The sequence below is a fragment of the Jaculus jaculus genome, chromosome 14, assembly GCF_020740685.1.
Source record: "Jaculus jaculus isolate mJacJac1 chromosome 14, mJacJac1.mat.Y.cur, whole genome shotgun sequence".
NCBI lineage: Eukaryota > Metazoa > Chordata > Mammalia > Rodentia > Dipodidae > Jaculus > Jaculus jaculus.
In genome coordinates this window covers 46,884,834-46,909,646 of record NC_059115.1, presented here as the reverse complement: position 1 = coordinate 46,909,646, position 24,813 = coordinate 46,884,834, and the positions used below count along the sequence as shown (strand labels likewise).

General features: G+C 40.2%; 1 protein-coding gene across 1 annotated transcript in view; it reads right to left on the bottom strand.

The window, feature by feature from the left end:
* The window catches only part of Shq1 (SHQ1, H/ACA ribonucleoprotein assembly factor), a 134,561-nt gene that overhangs the window by 67,876 nt on the left and 41,872 nt on the right, over nucleotides 1–24,813 (bottom strand). The window contains exons 6-8 of the mRNA XM_004651508.2: nucleotides 22,538–22,665; nucleotides 3,000–3,154; nucleotides 357–410 (exon numbers count right to left, since the gene is read on the bottom strand). Of these exons, the coding sequence (XP_004651565.2) occupies nucleotides 357–410; nucleotides 3,000–3,154; nucleotides 22,538–22,665 (337 nt within the window). The remainder of the gene's footprint in view (nucleotides 1–356; nucleotides 411–2,999; nucleotides 3,155–22,537; nucleotides 22,666–24,813) is intronic.

Here is a 24,813-nt window from a genome sequence, read left to right as displayed (position 1 = left end):
GACACTGGGCAGAGTCTCATGGTCCATTGTTAGCTGGGTATGTTCCCACATTTGAGCTCTGAGCCCTACAAATGTCAACACACTTGCCACACTTCTTCAGGTTCCCTAATAAGCCAAGACCTCAATGTTCCTCCAGTGAGGAATTCCCTCCTTCAACTTCCAAAATACTTATCTAGCTACATTATTTTAATAAGTTTACTAGCAAAATTTTTAAAAGGAAAAAGAAAAACTCAAAAAATAAAGCTTTCAGTTTTTTAAACATCAGAAAATGTTCTTAAACTACCCCAAATTAAGTAATGATAACAGAGAACTTTCTGGATGTTAAAAACCCAAGCAATTGTAGGTGGAAATCATACCTCAAACCAGCACAGTGTTGGGCTCAGTTTTCTGATAGTCCATGCAGATTCAACCTTCGTTTTGGAGAAAAAAGTATCATTAGCTTTAGAAGTAAAGTCTCTTGAAATATAACACACAAATCTATTAAACCAGTTTCTTAGTATGACTGACATATGCAAAAGCTAAATGCTTATGAATGTAAAAAAATAACTTAATGATACAAAGACTAGAAAAAGTTTCCATTTACTTTGCTTGAGATTTAAAAAAATAAAACTTGTCACTGAAACAAGTACCAGAGCATAAAAGTCAAGCAGCAGGGGCTTTGAGATCACACTCCCACACACAAGGGCAGAATGATGTATGTTCCTGCCTTCTCCGCGTCACTCAGCAGCACTTACAACACTGCAGAGTCTGCCTTTCAGAGAACACATGGGAGACGAATAATATTCTAGAGTTCTCAATGCTGCAAGACTTCATGGTAACAAACAGAAGAATGAAACCTGTTAAAGGTTATCAAGTATAATTAAACACTTTGACTCATCAAGATTCAATACAAAGTATTTTTTTGTCAAAGTAAACCTTTTATCCATCTAGAGTGTCTTTAAAAGGTAAATAAAAACAAAGTATTTGGAGATATATTGTGTGGGGTTTTTTTTTTTTTTTTTTTTTTTTGGTTTTTCGAGGTAGGGTCTCACTCTAGCCCAGGCTGACCTGGAATTCACTATGGAGTCTCAGGGTGGCCTCAAACTCATGGCAATCCTCTTACCTCTGCCTCCCGAGTGCTGGGATTAAAGGCATGCACCACCACACCCGGCTATATTGTGTTCTTGAGAACTTCAGTAATATTAACTCTGGGTAATATGCAGACCACAGGAGTCACTTGAGAAATTTTCAAAATTATGATAACAAAAAACTGACACAAAATCAAACTCTAATACCCTAATAGTGTTATGATGGTGAGTAGGAAAGGAAAATTAAGTGATAGCATATGCATTATGATAAAACAGAAATACACATAGGTACATAGTGAAAGAAAACTGCAAAGAGATTCACCACCTTGTAAGTGATTATTTCTTATAAGTAGAATTATGGGAAATATCAATTGTTTTCTTCATGTGTATATTTTCCTTTACAATAATGACGTAACTTACTTGTGCTGTTAAAAGTAGGAACAAATATCCTAGCCAGACTCTGAGCCCAGACAATCATACACAGCTGCAGCCAAACTAACAAGACTTTCTGGATTACCAGCCTTCCTTTATACATTCACTTCTTATGGTGCTGAGGACTGAATCCACAGTTCAATACACATAATCTATGGTGCATAGCTTTTAAATATCTGGCTCAGCAATCTATAAAATATAGATAAAAAAGAAATTTGGCTCTTTATTTACAAAGTTCAATATGGTTTAAGAAATAAAGTTGATCTTTTTAATTTTGATTTTAATTAATTTTTCTATTAGTTTTGTTTTTTTTCGAGGTAAGGTCTCACTCTAGCCCAGGCTGACCTGGAATTTACTATGTAGTCTCAGAGTGGCCTTGAACTCACAGTTATCCTCCTACCTCTGCCTCCTGAATGCTGGTATTAAAGGTGTGGACCACCATACCCTCTATATTATTTTGACAAGATAACTTACAAGATGATTTATTTTATAGAATGATTTAGTTTTATGATATTTTTGCTTACTTATTTATCCTTAATTTAAGGCAGTCTCTCATTTTGTAGCCCAGGATGACCATGGTCTCACAATCCTCCTGCCTCAGCCTTTCCAATGCTGAGATAATTCTCTTAAATAGCAAAAAGGAGGGGCTGGTAAGATGGCTTAGCGGTTACGGTGTGTGCCTGTGAAGCCAAAGGACCCAGGTTTGATTCCCCAGGACCCATGTAAGCCATAAGCACAAGGTGGCACGTGTATCTGGAGTTCATTTGCAGCAGCTGGAGACCCTGACATGCCCATTCTCCCTGCCCCTCTTTCTTTCTTTCTCTCTCAAATAAGTTAAAAGTTAAAACATCAAAAAATAAGAGAAAGCTGGGTATGGTGGTACATGCCTTTAATCCCAGAACTTGGGAGGCAGAGGTAGGAGGATTGCCATGAGCTTGAGGCCACCCTGGGACTACATAGATAGTGAATTCCAGATCAGCCTGGACAAAAATGAGACCCTACCTCAAAAAAAAAAAAAAAAAATTCAGAAAGGCATGATTCAGGCTTTCACAAAATGTCATGTAACACAATTTTTTGAGGTATACATTCTATGTGAACTGGGAGACAGCTGGTTAATGCTAAGATTCCTCTTTGATGAGTGATGCTTAGAGCAAGAAAACAGTGTACATGAGACTGACTCTGCAGACTGTTATTGTCACTGTCAGAAAATGCTGCCTTTCCTTCCACCTCAGCTTTATTTCCCTAGACTGCCACTCTGCTGTCTGGTAGAGACTAGAGCCAAGACAGAGGAAAGGACTACATAAGCATCATGTGTGTGCACGCTGCTGCCACTGACCATCTGCCACCACCCTCACACTCACCTCTGCCTGGCACAGCCTCTGGAGTTATCACAACAAGCTCTGCTCTCAACAAGAGAGCTGAAGCTTTAACTCTGTTCATCTACACTGACAGACACAAGCACACACATAGTGAGCAGCACATGCACACACACGCACTTACATTCTGCTCTCCTTCGGTGACACGTGTCTCGTAGCAATATGCCAGCAGAATATCAATTAAACTGTAGTACACTTGACGATGGGCTCTCTTGTCCAGCAGGTATGATTTATTGACAAATTTTCGTAGCTGATATTTCTCATCTTCTGAAAAGGACACTAGAAGGAAATACATTTCTGAAAATTAAATGTCCCATTCAGTTTTGTAAAGCTGCCAGTATAGAACATTGGCCAAAATTATTACTCTGAATATAGAAACTGAAATCAGCTATTTCTACTTAACTCTGAACGTAAAATAATTTTTAAAAGCTGGCTTCACAGTTTTATTAAGATCTGTGCATCTGTTCAAACACTAGTAAAGATAAAGGAGAAATTTCTAAGAAACAGTTATTCTCCATTTCCAGATCTCGCTCTCCTTTTTGCAACAATGTTCTGAACTTATGTATCAGTTAGCTTTGGGTTGCTGGGATGAATCTCCAGACCAGACCTAAGTTTATGGGAGGAAGAAAGGATGGTTTTGAAGTTGATGGATCCACAGGAACTTTCCTATGGCAGAAGTTGCCCCCCTTTCACAGGACCAGAGAGAGAGAGAGAGAGAGAGAGAGAGAGAGAGAGAGAGAGAAGCCAAACGCCACCACAAGCAAGTAAGCACACTTCAGGAACTCCAGGCAAAGCTCAATCCCTTTGCATATCTTTGGACTTTCCAGTCCAAAGATTCCTTCCAAATCCACCTCACACCTTAGGGCTGGATCCTAGGATACACCTAGTGACACCTCTTCCAGCCTGGTGGCTGCAGCTCTAAACTGCAAGCTTTTATAAACTCCTGTATCTACCGGGGTGCAACCACTCAAAATGCCACAACTTATGACATTTCAATACAAGTTTCTCATTTGAAAATTAAAATATTTAGGACAACAGAAAACCTTTAATAGAACACCATGAAATAAATGATCTCTTTCTTTGCTTGCAAATAAATATGTAAAAATATTTTTAAGGGCTGGAGAGATGGCTTAGTAGTTAAGATGTTTGCCCGTGAAGCATAAGGACCTAGGTTTGGTTCCCCAGTACCCACGTAAGCCAGATGCCAAGTGGCACATACATGTGGAGTTCATGCACAGTGGATAGAAGCCCATTCTCTCTCTTTATCAGCTCCCCTTCTCGTTATAACAAATAAATGATTTTTTTTTAAAAAAGTTTGAGGGCTGGAGAGATGGCTTAAGTTAAGCACTTGCCTGTGAAGCCTAAGGACCCTAGTTCGAGGCTTGATTCCCCAGGACCCACGTTAGCCAGAGGCACAAGGAGGTGCATGCATCTGAAGTTCATTTACAGTGACTAGAGGCCCTGGCACACTCATTCTCATTCATTCTCTCTCTTTCTCCCTCCCTCCCTCCCTCTCTCTCTCTCTCTCTCTCTCTCTTTCTCTCTCTTGCTCTCTCTCTCTCTGCCTTTTTCTCTGTCTGTCCCTCTCCAATAAATAAATAAAAAATGAACAAAAAACTTTTTTAAAGTTTGAAAAGTATTTTTAATAAAATAAAACACTTCAGCAGCACATGGAACATTCTCTAAAATAGACCATATATTAGGACACAAAGCAAATCTTAACAAATTCAAGAAAATTTAAATAATTCCTTGCATTCTATCTGACCACAATGGAATTAAACTACAAATCAGTAGCAAGAAAGGCTATAGAGCATACACAAAATTATGGAAACTAAACAATACACTACTAAATGATGAGTGGGTCAATGAAGAAATCAAAAAGGAAATCAAAAAATTTATAGAGTCAAATGATAATGAGAACACAACATACCAAAATCTCTGGGACGCAATGAAAGCAGTTCTAAGAGGTAAATTTATAGCCTTAAGTGCCTATATTAAGTAATTAGAAAGGTCGCAAGTAAACGACCTAATGCTTTGCCATAAAGCCTTGGAAAAAGAAGAACAAGGCAAACCAAAAATCAGTACACGGGAAGAAATAATAAAGATTAGGGCAGAAATTAGTGAAATAGAAACAAAAAGAACAATCCAAAGAATTAATGAAACAAAGAGTTGGTTCTTTGAAAGGATAAACAAGATTGATAAACCCTTAGCAAATCTGACCAAAAGAAAGAGAGAAGAGACACAAATTAATAAAATCAAAGATGAACAAGGTAACATCACAACAGATTCCAGAGAAATTCAAAAGATCATAGGGACATACTATAAAAGCATATACTCCACAAAGTATGAAAATCTGAAAGAAATGGATGATTTCCTTGATCTATATGACCTACCTAAATTAAATCAAAATGAGATTAATCACTTAAATAGACCTATAACAAACATGGAGATCCGAACAGTTATCAATAATCTCCCAACTAAAAAAAGCCCAGGCCCAGATGGATTCACTGCTGAATTTTACCAGACTTTTAAGGAAGAGCTAACACCATTGCTTTTTAAGCTTTTCCAGGAAATAGAAAAAGAAGGAATTCTACCAAACTCCCTCTATGAGGCCAGCGTCACCCTGATACCAAAACCAGGCAAAGATAGAACAAAAAAAGATTACAGACCAATCTCCCTCATGAACATAGATGCAAAAATTCTCAACAAAATATTGGCAAACAGAATACAAGAGTATATCAAAAAGATCATTCACCCTGACCAAGTAGACTTTATCCCAGAGATGCAGGAATGGTTCAACATACGCAAATCTATAAATGTAATACATTACATAAGCGGGTTGAAGGACAAAAATCACATGATCATCTCATTAGACGCAGAGAAAGCATTTGACAAAATCCAACATCCCTTCATGATAAAAGTCCTACAGAGACTGGGAATAGAAGGAACATATCTCAATATAATAAAGGCTATTTATGACAAGCCTACAGCCAACATATTACTAAATGGGAAAAAACTGGAAGCTTTTCCACTAAAATCAGGAACAAGACAAGGGTGTCCACGGTCCCCATTTTTATTTAATATAGTTTTGGAAGTCTTAGCCATAGCAATAAGGCAAGAGACACACATAAAAGGGATGCAAATTGGAAAGGAAGAGATCAAGTTATCATTATTTGCAGATGACATGATTCTATACATAAAGGACCCTAAAGACTCTACTAGCAAACTGTTAGAGCTGATCAAAACCTACAGCCATGTGGCAGGATACAAAATAAATACAGAAATCAGTAGCCTTCATATATGCTAACAACAAACACGCAGAGGATGAAATCAGAGAATCACTCCCATTCACAATTGCATCAAAAAAAATAAAGTACCTTGGAATAAACCTAACCAAGGAAGTAAAGAATCTCTACAATGAGAACTTTAAAACACTCAACCGAGAAACTGCAGAAGACACTAGAAAGTGGAGAAACATCCCTTGTTCCTGGATTGGAAGAATCAATATTGTGAAAATGGCAATCTTACCTAAAGCAATCTACACATTTAATGCAATCCCTATCAAAATTCCAAAGGCTTTCTTCATGGAAATAGAAAAAACAATCCAAAAATTCATTTGGAATCACAAAAAACCTCGAATATCTAAAATAATACTGAGCAACAAAAAAGAGGCTGGTGGTATCACCATACCTGATTTTAACCTATACTACAGAGCCATAGTAACAAAAACAGCATGGTACTGGCACAAAAACAGACATGTAGATCAGTGGAACAGAATAGAGGACCCAGATGTAAGCCCAAGTAGCTATAGCCACCTGATATTCGATAAAAATGCCAAAAATACTCATTGGAGAAAAGACAGCCTCTTCAGCAAATGGTGTTTTGAACACTGGATATATATCTGCAGAAGGATGAAAATAGATTCTTCTCTCTCGCCATGCACAAGAATTAAGTCCAAATGGATTAAAGACCTTAACATCAGACCTGAAACTCTGAAACTGCTAGAGGAAAAAGTAGGGGAAACCCTTCAACATATTGGTCTTGGCAAAGACTTTCTGAATACAACCCCAATTGCTCAGGAAATAAAACCACAGATTAATCACTGGGACCTCATGAAATTACAAAGATTTTGCACCGCGAAGGACACAGTGAAAAAAGCAAAGAGGCAACCTACAGAATGGGAAAAAATCTTCGCCAGCTATATATCTGATAGAGGATTAATATCTAGGATATACAAAGAACTCAAAAAGTTAAATAATAAGGAATCAAACAAGCCAATCAAAAAATGGGCTATGGAGCTAAATAGAGAGTTCTCAAAGGAAGAAATACGAATGGCATATAAGCATCTATAAAAATGTTCTACGTCACTAGTCATCAGGGAAATGCAGATTAAAACTACATTGAGATTCCATCTCACTCCTGTCAGATTGGCCACCATCATGAAAACAAATGATCATAAATGTTGGCGGGGATGTGGAAAAAAAGGAACCCTTCTGCACTGCTGGTGGGAATGCAATCTGGTCCAGCCATTGTGGAAAACAGTGTGGAGGTTCCTAAAACAGCTAAAGATTGATCTACCATATGACCCAGCTATAGCACTCCTAGGCATATATCCAAAGGACTCATCTCATTTCCTTAGAAGTACGTGCTCAACCATGTTTATTGCTGCTCAATTTATAATAAATAGCAGGGAAATGGAACCAGCCTAGATGTCCCTCAACTGATGAGTGGATAAGGAAGATGTGGCACATTTATACAATGGAGTTCTACTCAGCGGTAAAGAAAAATGAAGTTCTGAAATTTGCAGAAAAATGGATGGACCTGGAAAGGATTATACTAAGTGAGGTAACCCAGGCCCAGAAAGCCAAGCACCACATGTTCTCTCTCATATGTGGATCCTAGCTACAGATGATTGGGCTTCTGCATGAGAAGGAAAATACTTAGTCGCAGAGGCCAGTAAGGTAAAAAGGAGACATAAAGGGTAGAGAAAGGAAGGGAGGAGGATACTTAATAGGTTGATATTGTATATATGTAATTACAATGATTGTAATGGGGAGGTAATATGATGGAGAATGGAATTTCAAATGGGAAAGTGTGGGGGTGGGGAGGGAGGGAATTACCATGGGATATATTTTATAATCATGGAAAATGTTAATAAAAATTAAAAAAAATAAAAATAAAACACAATGAAAATATTCATTATCCATTTTGACAATTTTATACAAAGAAATAGGAACATTGCTATATGCTAATCAGTTTTAGGGACATAGTATACTTTTATTATTCTTTACATGTACAAATGGTTTTACATAAGCTTACAAAGGTGACCACATCACACATAGTACATCTTTGGAAACAGAATATTTCCTGTCAACAGTTTCTGATTTATGTACCCTTGTCTGTTCATTTTTATTTTCACCAACAAAAATCTACATTAAAAATACAGTCCAGGGCTGGAGAAATGGCTTAATAGTTAAGGTGCTTGCCTGCAAAGTCTAAATACCAGAGTTCAATTCCCCAGTACCCATGTAAAGCCAGAGGCGCATGGAGTTCATCTGCAGTGACTAGAGGCCCTGGAGTACCCAGTTCTCCCTCTTCTCATTAATAAATAAAAAATAAAATATTTTTTAAAAAGTCATTCTAGCCACATGCTACCAACACAGTATATGGAGAGATCCGGGTAGAACCTGGAATAAGCCAGTTCCTAGAAGGTCTGCCTGTACAGTGCTGGAAAGCACTACATGAGCTGCTGGAAGAAAATGGCCAACAACCTTGTGTGCTAACAGGGGACACTGCTATACAAAAGCAACCAGCCTGACAAGATAGTCATGCCTATGCAACAGTGGCACACAGTCTGGGTGGGTAATCAATGGCTTTCTGATTGGCCAAGAGATCCACTCAGTGGACAGGAACCCTTAGCTGGAACTAGGAACCAAGTCAGAATCCTATGGAGACCAAAATCATGAACTCCAACAAGAAGGTCCCACTAGTCATTAGATAAAGGAAAGGCTACCCCCACCAAAATCTCTCTTAATTAACAATGCTTATCCCACTGAACTTATACCGACCTCAGTCTCCTCTGGAGAATCTGGTTTTCATTTTCAGAAGGCAGCTAGAACTGAGGAGATACACCACTCACTCCTTGCATGTCAATCAGGGCCCAGGTGAAATCACAGGGGAATTGGTGAGATGAGCAAGAGTGCTGCTTCAATAGCGAATCAAGCAACAAGTGCCAGGGTCATAAGACAGACACTGAGGATATGCAAAGTGCACCAAAGCAGAAATCCAGAACCTGCTAGGAGCACAATCCTAAAGTAGACTTAAAACCTACCTACTACAATTCTGGGAACTTTGCAGAAGAGGGGGTAGGAAGATTGTAAGAGCCACAAAGTGGAAGGGAATATTCAGAGGCACTGACCTGTCCCCCTTGCAGTGACTGACTGATACTCTCACATCTCATAACCCGCAAACCCAGGAGGAATACCAGAAATCCCACTGAAGAGGGACCTCAGCAGAACAGGGGCAGGGAGGAGAGAAATGATGGTCCCAATATTTGATGTGTCCATACAAAGTTTCTACTTTAAAAAAAAAAAAATTGGATTTGGGTAAAAAAAAAAAAATACAGTCTACAACTCACCTTTCTCCATCCCCATGTAATCACACACCCACCCAGCCATTCCCTCTCACTTAACACTACTTCTAGCAAATCTCTCCAAGGCAATTAGTTTGGGGCCTTTTTGTTTTGTTTTGTTTTTGTTTTTTTTTTTTGTTTGAGAGCGACAGACACAGAGAGAAAGACAGATAGAGGGGGAGAGAGAGAATGGGCGCGCCAGGGCTTCCAGCCTCTGCAAACGAACTCCAGACGCATGCGCCCCCTTGTGCATCTGGCTAACGTGGGACCTGGGGAACCGAGCCTCAAACCAGGGTCCTTAGGCTTCACAGGCAAGCGCTTAACTGCTAAGCCATCTCTCCAGCCCTGGGGCCAATTTTTGTAAAGGAACATAATATCACCATGCTCAAAACAAACACCCCACCACTGTTGGGCAACCTCTGATATTCTATTTTTCTGCTACAAAAAGTTGTTACATTGTCCTTGGACACTAGAGGCCTTCTTCTTACAATGGATTCCCAAGTAGATTTATTCATTTTAAAAACTTCATAGGGGGTTGGAGTGATGGTTTAGCAGTTAAGGTGTTTGCCTGCAAAGCCTAAGAACCCATGTTCAAGTATACAGGTCCCACGTAGCTAGATGCACAATGATGCAAGTGCACAATGCCACACGTGTGCCCCAAAGCGGTACACATGTCTGGAGTTCATTCACAGCAGACTGAAGGTCTTGGTGCACCCATTCTTTCTCTCACTATCTCTCAAAAATAAAGAAAACAAAACTTTATTAGGGGTGGAGAGATGGCTTAGTGGTTAAGGCGGTTTCCTGTGATGCCCAAGGACCCATATTCAACTCTCCAGATCCCATGTAAGCCAGATGCACACGGTGAGTAAGCATACAAGCTCGCACACATGTTGAGTTTTCAGTAGCTGGAGGCCCTGGCATGCCAATTCTCTCTCTGTCTTATTTTTATTTATTTATTTATTTACTTGGGTTTTCCTCAAGGTAGGATTTCACTCTAGCCCCAACTGACCTGGAATTCAGTATGTAGTCTCTGCCTCCCAAGAACTGGGATTAAAGGTGTGAGCCACCATGCCCGGCTTCCAATGAGTTCTGTCTGCTAATATATCCACAGACAGTTCTCTTTGTGTATGCATCTTTCTCTCTCACACACACACAAAAGAAATAAATAATTTAAAAACTTTATTATTTCTAAGTTAATTAAAGTTTTTTTTTTTATTTTATTCAAAGACTACAATAACTTTCCTTAGTGGTCATGGGTAGAAGTTCCCTTCCTTCACATATCTCTCACCCTGCCTGGTAATAAACTTCATAGTCTTTTTCCTATTTCTTTGTAGTTCAGTGGATTGAAAGTATTCTAAGATGCCCCTCAAGGAATAACATCACTCACTATGTGTGGATGGAGCTTCTGCCCATTAGACTGGGACAAGGTGAAGGAACAGTCACTACCATGGCTATGTTGGTTATTAGCAGACTGGAGCCAGGGCATCCTTGCTAGTGTTGAAGCAGTGCGATGTCATGTGTGAGGCCACTTGTGAAAAGGCAACAGTGGCAGGGACCTGTGGGGCCTCCATGATCTGAAGATGACAACTGAGTGCTGTGAATGAGTGGGGCCTCCACTCTGTATCACCAAGGAAGCGAATTCTGTCAATAGTGATATGAACCTAGAGAGGACCCTGAGCTCCAGAAAGGAATGTAGCAACCAATATCCATTCTGGAAATGAGCTAGATGTATCTGGCTACAGTCTTCCAAAGAGGCTGAGCAGAGGATGGAGCAGAGCCAGGCCTGACCCATGATACACAGAAACTGAGGTCCTAAGCATATGTGGCGTTGATCTGTTTTATAGCAAGAAAAAATTAAAATGGTGACTTTTCACTGGTACTTCAATCAGTATTACCGCCCAAAGTACTAAGCTTTGAGAATTACTTCATGGGTCTCTTGGCAGCCTGGATTTGCTCTCTTATGAATTGCCTACTTGAATATACTCTGTCCAGTTTTTCCTACTGGATGGCAAGTCTTGTGAATGTCTAAGACCTCTGTGTGTTACAGATTTAAATCCCAACTGTCCTGCTACTTCAAGTCCACTGCATCTTTATGGATTTGTTGCAGGTGATGTTTTGCCATTTAAGTATTTTTTTAATGTAGCCATATGATACTTTTTTGTTTTAGAAACACAGATTCTAGGGCTGAGGGGATGGCTTAGCAGTTAAGGCATTTGCCTGTGAAGCCAAAGGATCCAGCTTCTATTCCCCAGGACCCACATAAAGCCAGATGCGCAAGGGGCGCATGTGTCTGGAGTTCGTTTGCAGTGGCTGGAGGCCCTGGCACATCCATATTCTCTGTCTGGCTCTCTTCTTTTTCTCTCTCTCTCTCCTTGAAAATAAATAAATAAAATTTAAAAGAACCACACAGATTCTGAATTTATAGCCTTAGTTAATGCTTTTTCAACCCCAAAATTGGACATGAGTTTCTTTAAGATTGTTTCACTATCTGTTTTAGTCTTGAATCCATCTGGAAGCTATTTTTTCCTATGTTTCAAGGTTTCAGTTTATTACAGATAAACAATTAATTGTGCCAGCAAAGAGTGTTCAGTGATCTGTCTTACCCACTACGTTAAGCCACCAACTTTGTCAAGTAAAACTGCTGCTTTTCTTACTAAAAATTTCATCAAAATATTTTTAGGTTTGTCACTGTTAAGAATATAGTATTTTTTTCATTTCTAACATAAAATACTTCTTCTTTAAACATTGTATAAATAAAAGTGGGCTGTAGAGATGACTCAGTGGTTCAGGTGCTTGCCCATAAAAACTAACAACCAGAGTTTGATTCCCCAGTACTCATATAAAGCCAAATGCACAAACTGGTACATGCATCAAGAGGTTGTTTGCAGTGGCTAGGAGCTCTTCTGTGCCCATTCTCTCTCTCTGTGCTGGGCATGGTGGTACAGGCCTTTAATCCCAGCATTCAGGAGGCTAAGGTAGGAGGACTGTTGTGAGTTCAAGGCCAGCCAGAAACTACATAGTGAATTCTAGGTCAGCCTAGGCTAGAGTGAGACTCAACCTTAAAAGTCCCCCAACCCCAAAAGAAAACAAAAAAAACCTGAGATCAATCTCACATTCTAAGTACTAATTTTTCTATTATTGCCCCATCAATCACTTTTCAATTCGAATTTGCCTAAAGTCCTTCAGCCTGGTGCAGAGGCACTGGCTTCCACTTTGGGAGCTTGATCTCAAATGGTCAGAATCACTCTCAAGCCACCCCAGGTTCTAGAATTGCTTATGAGATACAAGTAAAGACAGGCTAAACTACTTTAACGAAAGGACCCCAAAGATCCAAAGGACAACAGCTTAGCTAAAACACAGACATCTCTCCCATACACTATCCTGAGTAAAGGGCTTGCTTCCTCAGCAGATGACTTCGATGTACAAGTCCAAAAGAGTTGCTCTGGGTTTACCTGCTTCTAACCAACAAGAAAGAAGAAAGTAGCAAGACTAGAGTCAAAAAGTGTGCACAGAGCTGAAGAGATGGTTTATTGGCTAAGGTGCTAATGACTGGAGTTTGATTCCCCAGTACCCACATAAGGCCAGATATACAAAGTGGCACATGCATCCAGAGTTCCTTTGCAGTAGCTAGAGGTCCTGGAATGACCATTATCTATCTATCTCTGCTTCTCTTCTATCTCTCTCTTCTTGCAAATAAAAAAATAAACTTTTAAAAAACTGTTTTAAGTATGCATATCAATTCAAACCTCTTCCTGTCAGCAAGCATTTGGACAATGTGCTAAGTTATAGCCCAAGAAGGCAGGCTTCTTATTCAGAGAGAACCACAGAAAGATACTTGGCTCTCTCAGCTACTTCTACAGACCAAAAATTGTTAACTACAAAAGCATTCTCCTGACTGCTAGTGAGTTACTTAGTGGCTTTCTATCTCTCTTAGCAAGGCTACCTTCCTAATTGTCACAATTTAGCAAAGGAAGGCCAGAAGAGAACATAACCCCACCAAATGACAGGCCTTACATTGTTCTGGGTAAGTGTTCCCCAAAGGCCCATGTGGCAAAAGCCTGGTCTCTAACCCATAGCAGTACTGTGAGATGGTGGAGCCTTTAAGAGGTGAGGCCATGTAGGAATGCAACCTTGAAAGAAAGAGGAAATTCAGCCCCTTCCCTTTTCTCTCCCATCTTAGCCCTGAGTTGAATGGTTTGGTCATAGCTTCTGCCAGAATGCACTGCCTAAAAGGCCCAAAAGCGACAGGGCCACCCACCATGGAATAAAATCATGAGCCAAAATAAAATAAGCATTGTCCCTGTTAAAGTTGATTACCTTGGTATTGTTATTGAACAGAAGAAAGCTGACTAACAAATCCTGTTTCACAAATGTCCAAAATCACTTCTGTCCTCTTATATAAATCTTAAGTTCTGCATGGCTTTTTAAAAAAAAATTTTGTTCATATTTTATTTATTTATTTGAGAGCAACACACACACACACACACACAGAGAGAGAATAGGTGCGCCAGGGCCTCCAGCCACTACAAACGAACTGCAGACACGTGCACCCCCTTGTGCATCTGGATAATGCAAGTCCTGGGGAATCAAGCCTCGAACCGGGGTCCTTAGGCTTCATAGGCAAGCGCTTAACTGCTAAGCCACCTCTCCAGCCCTAACATGGCTTTTTTTGTTGTTTGTTTGTTTAAAAGATTTTCCATGATTTTGCAGCCTATCCTCTGGGGATAAAATCTTAAACACACTTAAATTAGTATAGGCAATATTCTTTTTATCCATTAAAATACACTTAGTGCAAATATGAGGTTTTGAGGTATATTTATATAATTATTTTTTCAGCCATGCTAGCAAACCTATCTTAAAAAAAGAGAAAAAGGAATTGAATTTGGCAAGCATTGCTTATAATAATTCATTTAAATTTGCTTGCCATCAAAGTAAAGCAATGTCCATTTTTAAAATAGAGGAACATAACAAGTGAAGCGTTCTTTAAAGACTAACACTTAAAAACAGAACTGGACAGATAAATTGGGTATTTATTGCCTCATGAAAAGACTCATCTAAAGATTCCTTAATTTAAATAGAAGCATTCAGTTCACTCTAAGTGATTCAATTTAAGGAAACTGCATGAAGGAGCAGACTCACTACACACAGAAAGTACACCTGACAAAGTAGTTAAGACCCCTGGTATTTAGCAAGAAGATTTGAGGCAGCATTCCCTTAAGCACAGTTTTCCAGACGTCCATTAATTTACCTAATAGGAAAGTGCCAGGTGTTCATGATGATATTATCTCACTAGAGAAAAGCCTTTATATCCTAGTTGACTAATAAAGACCTCTGCTTCCATGTAATTCAGAATCACAAAGTAAGCATACCCAGAACCTTTTAACAATGGACTAATTCTCAAACACAGTTGTGTCTTCGTTCTTAAATAACCATACCTAGATCTGCTCAATGGTTTGAAAAGGCTAACCTAGACACTGTAGACTCTGAAGTTACATTAACCATATATAAGGATACTCACATATTACATGTCACTTTCAATGAGTAGAAAACATAGGAAGTCTGTCTGACTGTACTGCTTTGAATTCTTCTGCCTCTAGCCTTTTCTTAACATACCACCCACTTTGAGCAGTTTTAAGTTTCACTTTGGCCACTTGGTATTAATAATACACAAGTATATTTTATATTGTTATTCACAGAGAGAAAACTGAGGGTAAACAACAACACACCAGGAGATCACTGGAGAAATCAAATGTCTGAGCTCCCTAATGCCCTATTACAGCTGTAAATATACCAGCCAAAGGGAACTTGAAGAGGTTTACATAATCAGGCCTAAGTGAGCGGCATTCTGGAAACACCTTCAGATGCAGTGCCAATAATCCTTGGATGATCGTCACCTTGAGCAGCATTTCTCAAGCATTTGTATGATTTAGCTGTACAGTTCACAACAGTTTCCAAAAATTATACGTTTAAAAATAATCGATAATAAAACAAAAGCGAACTGAAAGTTTGATGCATCTGGGAAGACTGTGGTACCCAAACATTGAAACAAACGGCCCGGACACCTCCTAGCAATAACAGCCCATTGACAAGTCTAAGATCTGAAGGAAGCCATGAAAATGTCAAGATGTTGGTGAGGTGGTCATTTTTTCTCCCAAACTTTTCAAATTTTGTTTCTTTTTGTGTATGTATGTGTTTGGAGTACATGTGTGCTCATAGACATGGGACACATGCACATGAGGACAGAGGGTGATGTCAGGTATCTTTCTTGACTGGTCTCTAATTTATTTACTGAGGTAGGGTCTCTCACTTGAGCCCTGAACTCTCAGATTTGGCTAGTCTAGCTAGCCAGCTTGCCACAGGATCCTCTACCTCTACCCGCCCGGCACTGGGGTTACAGGGAGGGCTGTATTTATATGAGTGCTGGGGATCTGAAATCTGGTTGGTCCTCCCATTTGCCCAGCAAGTACTTTAACCACTGGCCTATATCCTTAGCCTCTTGCTACTTTTAAATCTCTCTCAATTCCCTCCCAAACATTTCTCTTGTCAGCATCAACATTCAGTCATCCATGATCTGGCTTTGCTAAGTAACACTTATCTGTCTATTACATTGCACATGTATTGGAAACAGATCAACGGAACCAGAAGAAAATGGCAGTGCATTCAAACCTTCAGCTAAATGGGTAGCCCTGCCGTGCTACAACTTTCAAAGCTGACACTAACAGTTATCTCCACAAGCACTGAAGGCTCGCTGGTACCAAACAGTATGTCCCACGAGGAAGTTCACGGACTATAAACGTTGCATGGTGTCATAACAAGCAATTATGTGCCAAGACTTTTGGGCTGAGATTAACCACTGAAGGACAACTTGGGAAATGTGGTGAGTCAAACCTCCTGAAACCAGAGCTTGGGGGAAGCACAGCATTTAACACTGCCATTCATAAGCCTTCCGGGAGCAGAATCTGGAGCTCAGCAAAGCCAAAACTGTTAGCAATAGGCTCCCTGCTATAACACGGGGAACCAACAAATATGACAAGAATCATAAGCAAAGGAAGGACAGCAGCCATTTAACCACCTATAGCTCATCAAGAGGTCACCCACAGTCAGCATTGTATGAAGAAGGATGAATCCAAGGTACGGGTACTCCCCTTATCCGCTCTGCCCTATCTGTGCAGCAAGACCACACCACAATGCTGTCAAAGTAAGAAGACATCCAGCACAGAGCCATGGAGGAGGACCAGGTCTGCACACATCAGAAATTTTACAGCCCGATCCTTGGTTTGTTTCTTTTTTCCGTATTTTATCTTGACTCAACATGCTTCATTTATTCTTTCAGTTCTGGGTGTCTCAAATATTTGGATAAGGAAGAAAATGAAACAAAAATCTCAGTAACAAGTTCCATTAAAAATTTATAAAATGTACAAAAATGGCAATTTCACAGAGAAGCCATTCAATTCCTTACTCTCCTGCCATTCATTTTACTCTCTACATATCTCTAATGTTCGTAAGACACTCGGGATTTTGCACATGTCACTCCATTCAATCCTCATGACAGTTCTGAGATAGAGAATTTCCACAGCAACCAAAAGTTGTAAAACCACACAGCTAGTGGTGGTGGAAAAGTGAATGCCCGACCTTATATTTAAAAGCTCCCATTCCCCCTGTACTTAACCTTCCCTGGACCTACAAGAAGAGATACTTCCTGTTTAACACAGCTCAGTTCTTCCACCTTAGCCCAATGCCCTTGCGGTTTTGAAAGATGACTTTTAAAATGAATCACCATAATAGCTGAGCAGACTCTGACGCCTGAAGCACCGGCTTGGCGACAAGCCATGGGTCAGACAAAGGGTCAAGAGAGGCAGTGGTTAAAAGGACAGTGTACTGGCTCAATCTGTTAAAATTACAGACAGACCCAACTCAAAGCACTGCTGACATGGAAAACTGGCCTTAGATCATGCTACCATTTATCAAAGAGAGCAAGTTAGAATTTAAATCAAAAGGAATGCTTCCTCTTGATTTTTAAGGCAACTAGCTCACCCTTGTGGAGAAAAATCTCAACTATGCAGCCACCAGCCTCCTTCCATAGGAGTTCATTAAAAATACAATGCTGGGCTGGAGAGATGGCTTAGAAGTTAAGAGCACTTCCTGTACAAGCATGAGGGCATGAGGAGGCCTAAGACTGCCCAAGTTCAAATATCCAGGTCCCATGTAAAACAGCTGGACATGGTCTCACATGCCTTTAACCCCAGTCCTGTAGGGAAGCAGAGACCGAGGCTCTACCTCAAAAACACCACTAAGTAAAAAGCGACATTCTACTATAGCCACTGCAGGCAAGGGAACCTGATGCAGGCGAGGCATATAACCACACATATTACCCCCCCTCCACACACACAGAAATTTAAAATAAAAATAAATTTAAAATTCTGTGCTAAGGGCTGGACAGATGTCTTAGTGTTTAAGGCACTTGCCTGCAAAGCCAAAGGACCAAGGTTCGATTCCCAGGACCCATGTAAGCCAGATGCACTGGGTGGTACATGCATCTCGAGTTCATTTGCAGTGCCTGGAGGCCCTTGTGCACCCATTATCTCTATCTGCCCCCCACACACACACTCAAATAAATAAAAAATAATACATAGGGCTGGAGAGATGGCTTAATGGACCCATGTAAGCCAGAGGCACTGGTTTGGTGCATGTGTCTGGAGTTCGTCTACAGTGGCTGACGGCCCTGGTGTGCCCATTCACATTCTTTCTCTCTCTCTCTCTCTCAAATAAATAAAATAAAGTTTTTTTAAAGTAATTATAAATAAATAAAATACCATGCTAAAATTAGAGAGAAGGATTCAAACCAGTAGCTGATTTTGGATTGAGGAGCTGAAGGGATGGCTGAGAAGTTAAGGTGCCTGTCTACAAAACCTAACAACCTGGGTTTGATTCGCCAGTACCCATGTACAGCCAGATGCACAAAGTGATGCATGCATCTGGAATTCACTTGCAGTAGTTAGAGACTCCAGTGTGCCCATTCTGTCTTTCTCTCCTCTTCTCTTCTCTCTCTCTCTTTGCAAATAAATAAAAATATTTTTAAGAAAAGAAGATACACTTGATAAATAGTACATTTATATCTAAATTGAGCAAACAATTTAATCCATGTGATGTGAGTTTTTGAAAGTCTCTTAAATTCAGATCAAATCTAAACTCAGAACTCAATGAAAACAATCCCTGTATCAAGAATCAAAGAACGGGCTGGAGAGACAGCTTAGTGGTTAAGGCACATGCCTGCAAAGCCTAAGGATCCAGGTTTGAATCTCCAGGTTCCACAAAAGCCAGATGCACATGGTGGCACATGCATCTAGAGTTTGTTTGCAGTGGCTAGAAACCCTGGTGTGCCCATTCTCTCTCTCTCTCTCTCTCCCTCCCCAACTTCCCCGTCTCTAGTAAAGGGAGGGAGGGAGGGAGGGAGGGAGGGAGGGAGGGAGGGAGGTTGGTTTCAATCTTAAAAAGAATCAAAGAACCATTTTTGGACAATGGCACACTCAGAAGCCATAGATTGTTACTAGAAACTTTTCAGTGCCAGGGATGGGATACCTTCCAGTGAGTTGTTGACTAGGGAGGTCCCTGATGCCCCCAAAACATTACAGACCATTGCCAAAGCCCTTGGTTTCTCACCAGTAATAGTTGGTAAGACCCTATTGCTGAAGATGGGCTGTAAGGTCACTAAGAAATCCTGCTGGAGCTGACTGAAAACCTCCTCCATGTACACCAGATGAAAGAAAGCTACAAAAAGCTCTGCTGCATACAGTTCAATGGGAGAGAAATCACCAGTGAAGATACTCAACAGTTGACACTGCAAGCCTTAAATTTAGCCAGCCAGGCCAAATGAGCCAATGGGTGCAATAGTGGCATGTCTGTTATAGGAGAAACCAACTGCCCTCTAATTGGAATGGAGGCCCACTCCATGGGAGGGAATACATCCCTGATACTGAAAACAGGGGTAGTCATGAGCCCTAGCAGTGTAATGTCTTCTGGTGTCTGGCTAAATGTATATTCTATGCTCACCAAACTGCCCAGTAAGCTCTTCTCTTAATGTTTATACCCATATATTAATGTTACTCTCATTTTTGGTTAGAGAAGTTTCTCTATTCAGAGGGCAATGACTTTGGGATGACTCATAAGGTACCATGGTGCTGAGAAAAAGTGATAGAGGAGTGTTAAGCACTGAAATATCTCTATCACACATTCCAAAGCTAAGAGTCCATTGCAGAAGAGGTGGAGGAAAGAATGTAAGAGCCAAAAGAAGGGTAGGTCTCCTTACAACTTGCTCCTCCAGACACAAAATGGCCTGGGTATCCATGATTTCACAGTGCCTGACACTACCTACACAAGACCATCAAGAGGAAAAGATCATGACATCAAAATAAGAGAGACTGATGGAGAGGGAGGGGATATGATGGAGAGTGGAGTTTCAATGGGGAAATTGGGGGGAGGGCATTACCATGGGATATTGTTTACAATTATGGAAGTTATCAATAAAAAAAAATCAAAGAACCAGCTATCCAATGTCTAGCACCACAACCATTTTTCAGTCCTGTAGAAATCACCTAAACTCTAACAAAACCTAACCACAAAAATATTTCCTACCATATTTATTTTGCATATCTACTTAGTACTTGCCATATAATCAGCACTATGCCAATCTGCTGGAAAAGGAGCAGATAACAGGCAATTGTACTGCTATGAAGAGAATTTTTTTAAACTGATGTGCAAGAGAGATTTTAACTACTTCAGACAATGTGGGCAAAAAGGACACCAACCTATTTGTAACAGCCAGAAACTGAATTATGCCAAGGTCCATCAGCAGTGAACAGCCTAATGCCCACCAATCATGACAGAAACATACAAGAGACAGCCTGGAAACTTCACATAGTTACATCTCTATATGCTAACATGAAGCTCTGCAACCTACAAGAACACAGTGTACATAACTTTTTGGGTACAAATTTCTTAAAACAAATACTTAGATGGGCATAGTGGCACACACTTTTAATCCCAGTACTTGAGAAGCAGAGATAGAAGGATCACCGTGAGTTTGAGGCCACCTAGAGACTACACAGTGAATTACTGGTCAGCCTGGGCTAGAGCGTATTTGTAAATACCCCAGACAGGACTGGGCCTATAGCTCAGTGGTACAGTACTTGCCTAGCATATGTGAGGCTTGGGTTCAATACCCAGTTCAAACACACAATACACACCCCTATTTCGAGTTTCAAGTGGTGTGGAAGAAATGAAGTTTGCCTATAAAAATGACCCAGGTTAGGGATCTAACTCAGTGGCAATGTGTATGCTTATCACAATCAGGCCCGGGGTTGATTGCCAAAACAAAAATAATCTAAAATAGCTCTCAAATTGTTGCCACCATTTTTAGGAAGAATATAGGGAGAGAAAATCTACATTGTATTTAATATTCTTCAGAAAAAAAATGTGTGTTCTTTTCATTTAAACATTCAGAGTTTAATTTTTTTTATTTTGTTTATTTTTACTTATTAATTTGAGAGCGACAGACAGAAAGAGAAAAAGGCAGAGAGAGAATGGACACGCCAGGGCCTCCAGCCACTGCAAAACAAACTCCAGATGCATACACCCCCTTGTGCATCTGGCTAACATGGGTCCTGGGGAATCGAGCCTCAAACCAGGGTCCTTAGGCTTCACAGGCAAGCGCTTAACCACTAAGCCATCTCTCCAGCCCCAGAGTTTAATTTTAATATACATATAGAAATCACATCAGTCTGTCTGACAATGTGAAACTCAGGAACAGTTATGATGCTAACATATAGCCTTAACATACACACTAACCTTTCAGCTTTGAGAAGAGGTAATTATACTACCTAAGAAAGCCTGACACTCTTTGTGGGCAACATATGTCTTCATGTTAGCATGGCTTAGTCACCTGTCATGGCTCATAAATCCCCAGTTTAGCTCTCTTTGATACAAACTGTTCTCCTTATGTCTGGAAGCAGTGCTATGAAGAAAGCTATTCTAGCTTCCCCCAAACACCTGTGAAAAAAAGTGAGAACACATCCAACTCACTCAACAGTGGGTAGAGCGGGAGAGAGCTGAGTCTTCCCTGCCCTTACTAATACCAAAATGTCCTTACCACAGAGGATTCTTCATATTTCTTAAAAAAATAAAATAAAATAAAGCCTGTGTGTCAGTATCTATGAATTTATTAAAATTAAATCATTTTAAAAGTCTAAAAACAAAGGGGAAAGTGTGGGGGGGGGATTACCATGGGATTTTTTTTATAATCATGGAAAATGCTAATAAAAAATTTAAAAAAACAAATAAAAAATAAAAGTCTAAAAAGATTATACTGACTCTAAAGTAACACTTCACTTCAAAAGAATTTCCCAACAGAAAGTAAGTTGAATGATTTAGTGGTATTTTCAAGTCAAAGACAAAGACGTTGAACCCATGCTAGGTTCAGTCCAGGACAAAGACCTAGAACCCATGATAGGTTCAGTCAAGAATGGAGATCTGGGCTAGAGAGATGGCTTAGCAGTTAAGCACTTGCCTGTGAATCCTAAGGACCCCAGTTCGAGGCTTGACTCCCCAGGACCCACGTTAGCCAGATGCACAAGGGGACGCACTCCTCTGGAGTTCATTTTCAGTGGCTGGAGGCCCTGGCATGTCTATTCTCTATTTCTATCTGCCTCTTTTGCTGTCACTCTCAAATAAATAAATAAATTATTTTTTTAAAAAAGAATGGAGATCTAGGACCTATGGTAAGTTCAGGCAAGGGCAAAGACCTAGAACCCATGCTAAGTTCACAAGCAGTATGAGCTGAGGTAATGTTAAAGTCAAGAAAATATCTTTTACATGTACCAGCAAAGAGAAACAAATACATGTGCCAAAATTAGCAATCCAGAATTTAATTTTCACAATGCAATTACAAGCATATTCTTAGTAGGAAAGGTAGTAAACTTGGTATACTATAAAGATTTTAAAATTCCATAAATGGGCCATTAGTCTGACCTTCTTACCTAATGCAGCATGGTCCCCTTGCTCCTGACTCTTTCCCAAAGAGGCCATCATTTGTGTATGTGCATCACACCACCAAGGAGTGTACTTCAAAATCTGTTCAACTGCCTCATCTTCAAAGAAGTCAGCTCTGTGTAAAACATTGAGTGGGCTTGTTACATCTGATTACACTGGTTTTCACTGTTTATAATCTTAGTTCATCATACTGGTATTGGAAACAAAGATTATCAATTCAATATGCATTAAGAGAAAAGACTAAATGCTGTGTTTATTTCCTTTGAGGCTATTAATCCCATGAAAAAAAGCAAGCATCTCAAAAAAAGAAAAAAAAAAGGAGATGTGGTATTTCTCATCTTTGAAGGAGAAAATACACAGAAGACCCCTCCTACCCTGAGGTCTTGGCCCATGTTCAGTGGAGTTTAATGAACGTGGTAGTTTAAATGCAATAGTTTGAATGTATGGCCCCACAGACTCAAATGTTGTATTAAAATTGATCAAGCTGGTAACTTGAGCCTGTTGGCAGCAGGCCACTGTCCTGGACTGAACCTAGCATGGGTTCTAGATTTCCCCCTTGACTGAACCTAGCAAGGATACAGTCACTAAGGTCAGATCTGAGTCCAGCCCTAAGGTATATGGAGACCTGGATAATGGTACTATCTCTCTGCTTGGATCTATGGAAATGAGCCAGCTTCTCTCACCACTGATGATGTTGCCCTGGAATTTGTAAGCCTGAAGTAAGACCTTATCTCTCCCATAAGCTGCTTCTGGTTGGATGTTTGTCCCAGAAATGTGAAACTGACTGCAACAAGAAGTGAATCTGAACACAACCTACACAAACCTAGAACATCACTACATAAAGATGGATAGGCATTCATTTGCAGCAGCAAAAGACCCTCACATATACTCGTTCAAACATGCAAATAAATGAAAAAATTTTTTTGAATAATGATTTTTTTCTCCACATTCCAAGCTCCATGTGTAGGCATGGGGGTTCCAGTGGTGACAAGACACAAACTGTACTGGTCCTCATGAATTTATAGTCCCACAAGAGAATTAGGTCATCAATATGGCATAATGCTAAGACATGATGGCATAAGATCCTATGGCAAAATAAGCTGGGATGACATTCTAGAGCCCTAGAAGAAATAAAACCTAAGTTAACAACTTAAAAGATAATCAGGAAGGTAATTAAGAGGTTAGGAGAGTAATCTGGGTTTAAAGAACAATTAGAAAAGTCTAGACAATAAGGACTACATCACAGAAATAATGTGAGCGAAGCTTGAAATAAGCTGTTAGTAACAACAACCTCATAAGCCACATTAAAATTACCCTAAAACAAGCTGGGCATGGTGGTGTATGCCTTTAATCCCTGTACTCAGGAGGCAGAGGTGGGAGGATCACTGTGAGTTCAAGGCCAGCCCTGAACTACAGAGTGAATTCTAGGTCAGCCTGGACTACAGTAAAACCCCACCTCAAAAAATAAAAAAATAAATAATAATAATTGCCCTTAAAGGCACTGAAGAACTGAAGCTTTAAACAAGGGAATGTCTCCTATCTGACAAGTGGAAGGAACAGAAACAACAGTGCCTAGTAGAGGACAGAGGCAGAGGCCATGGAGCAGACTGGATGAGAGGCTGGAACCCCCTAGGAAGTAGGGACTAAGGAGCTGGGATGGTTGAGGGGATGCCCAGGACTATGCTTTAACAAGTCAGTGGCCAATGATGCCCTTTGTGGAGGCATAACACAGGACATCCTCAGACATGAAAAAAGAATTAATGACTTCTGCTCAAGGCAGGCTGAGTGTGATGTGTCCTGCTGAGGACATGTATGCACAGCTGCCCTACAGAGCAGTTACACACACAAGCCTGAGGATTAAGAGGGAGACACAGACATGAGCACAACTACCAAGAAAGGGAAGAGAATCAGGAAGAATCAGCCCACGAAGAGAAAAGGACATAGGCACACTGAGGATACCTTTGGCAAGGGCACTCACGATGAAGAAACAAAATGACTTAGTAGAATGGCATTGCAACCACCTATATCCTCATCCAAAGGAAGAAAAAAAAATCCTTGAAATAATTACTAGCTGATTATTTTGAATAACAAAACAGAAAAAGCCCCATGAGGAAAAAAAAATAATAACTGAAGGGGCTCAATGGATAAAGTGCTTGCTGTGCACACATGCAAGACTAGGATTCAGATCTTCAGCACCCACATAAATGCCTGGTGGGCATGATGGCCCATCTCTATGCTGGAGGAAAGATGAGACTCCCAGGGC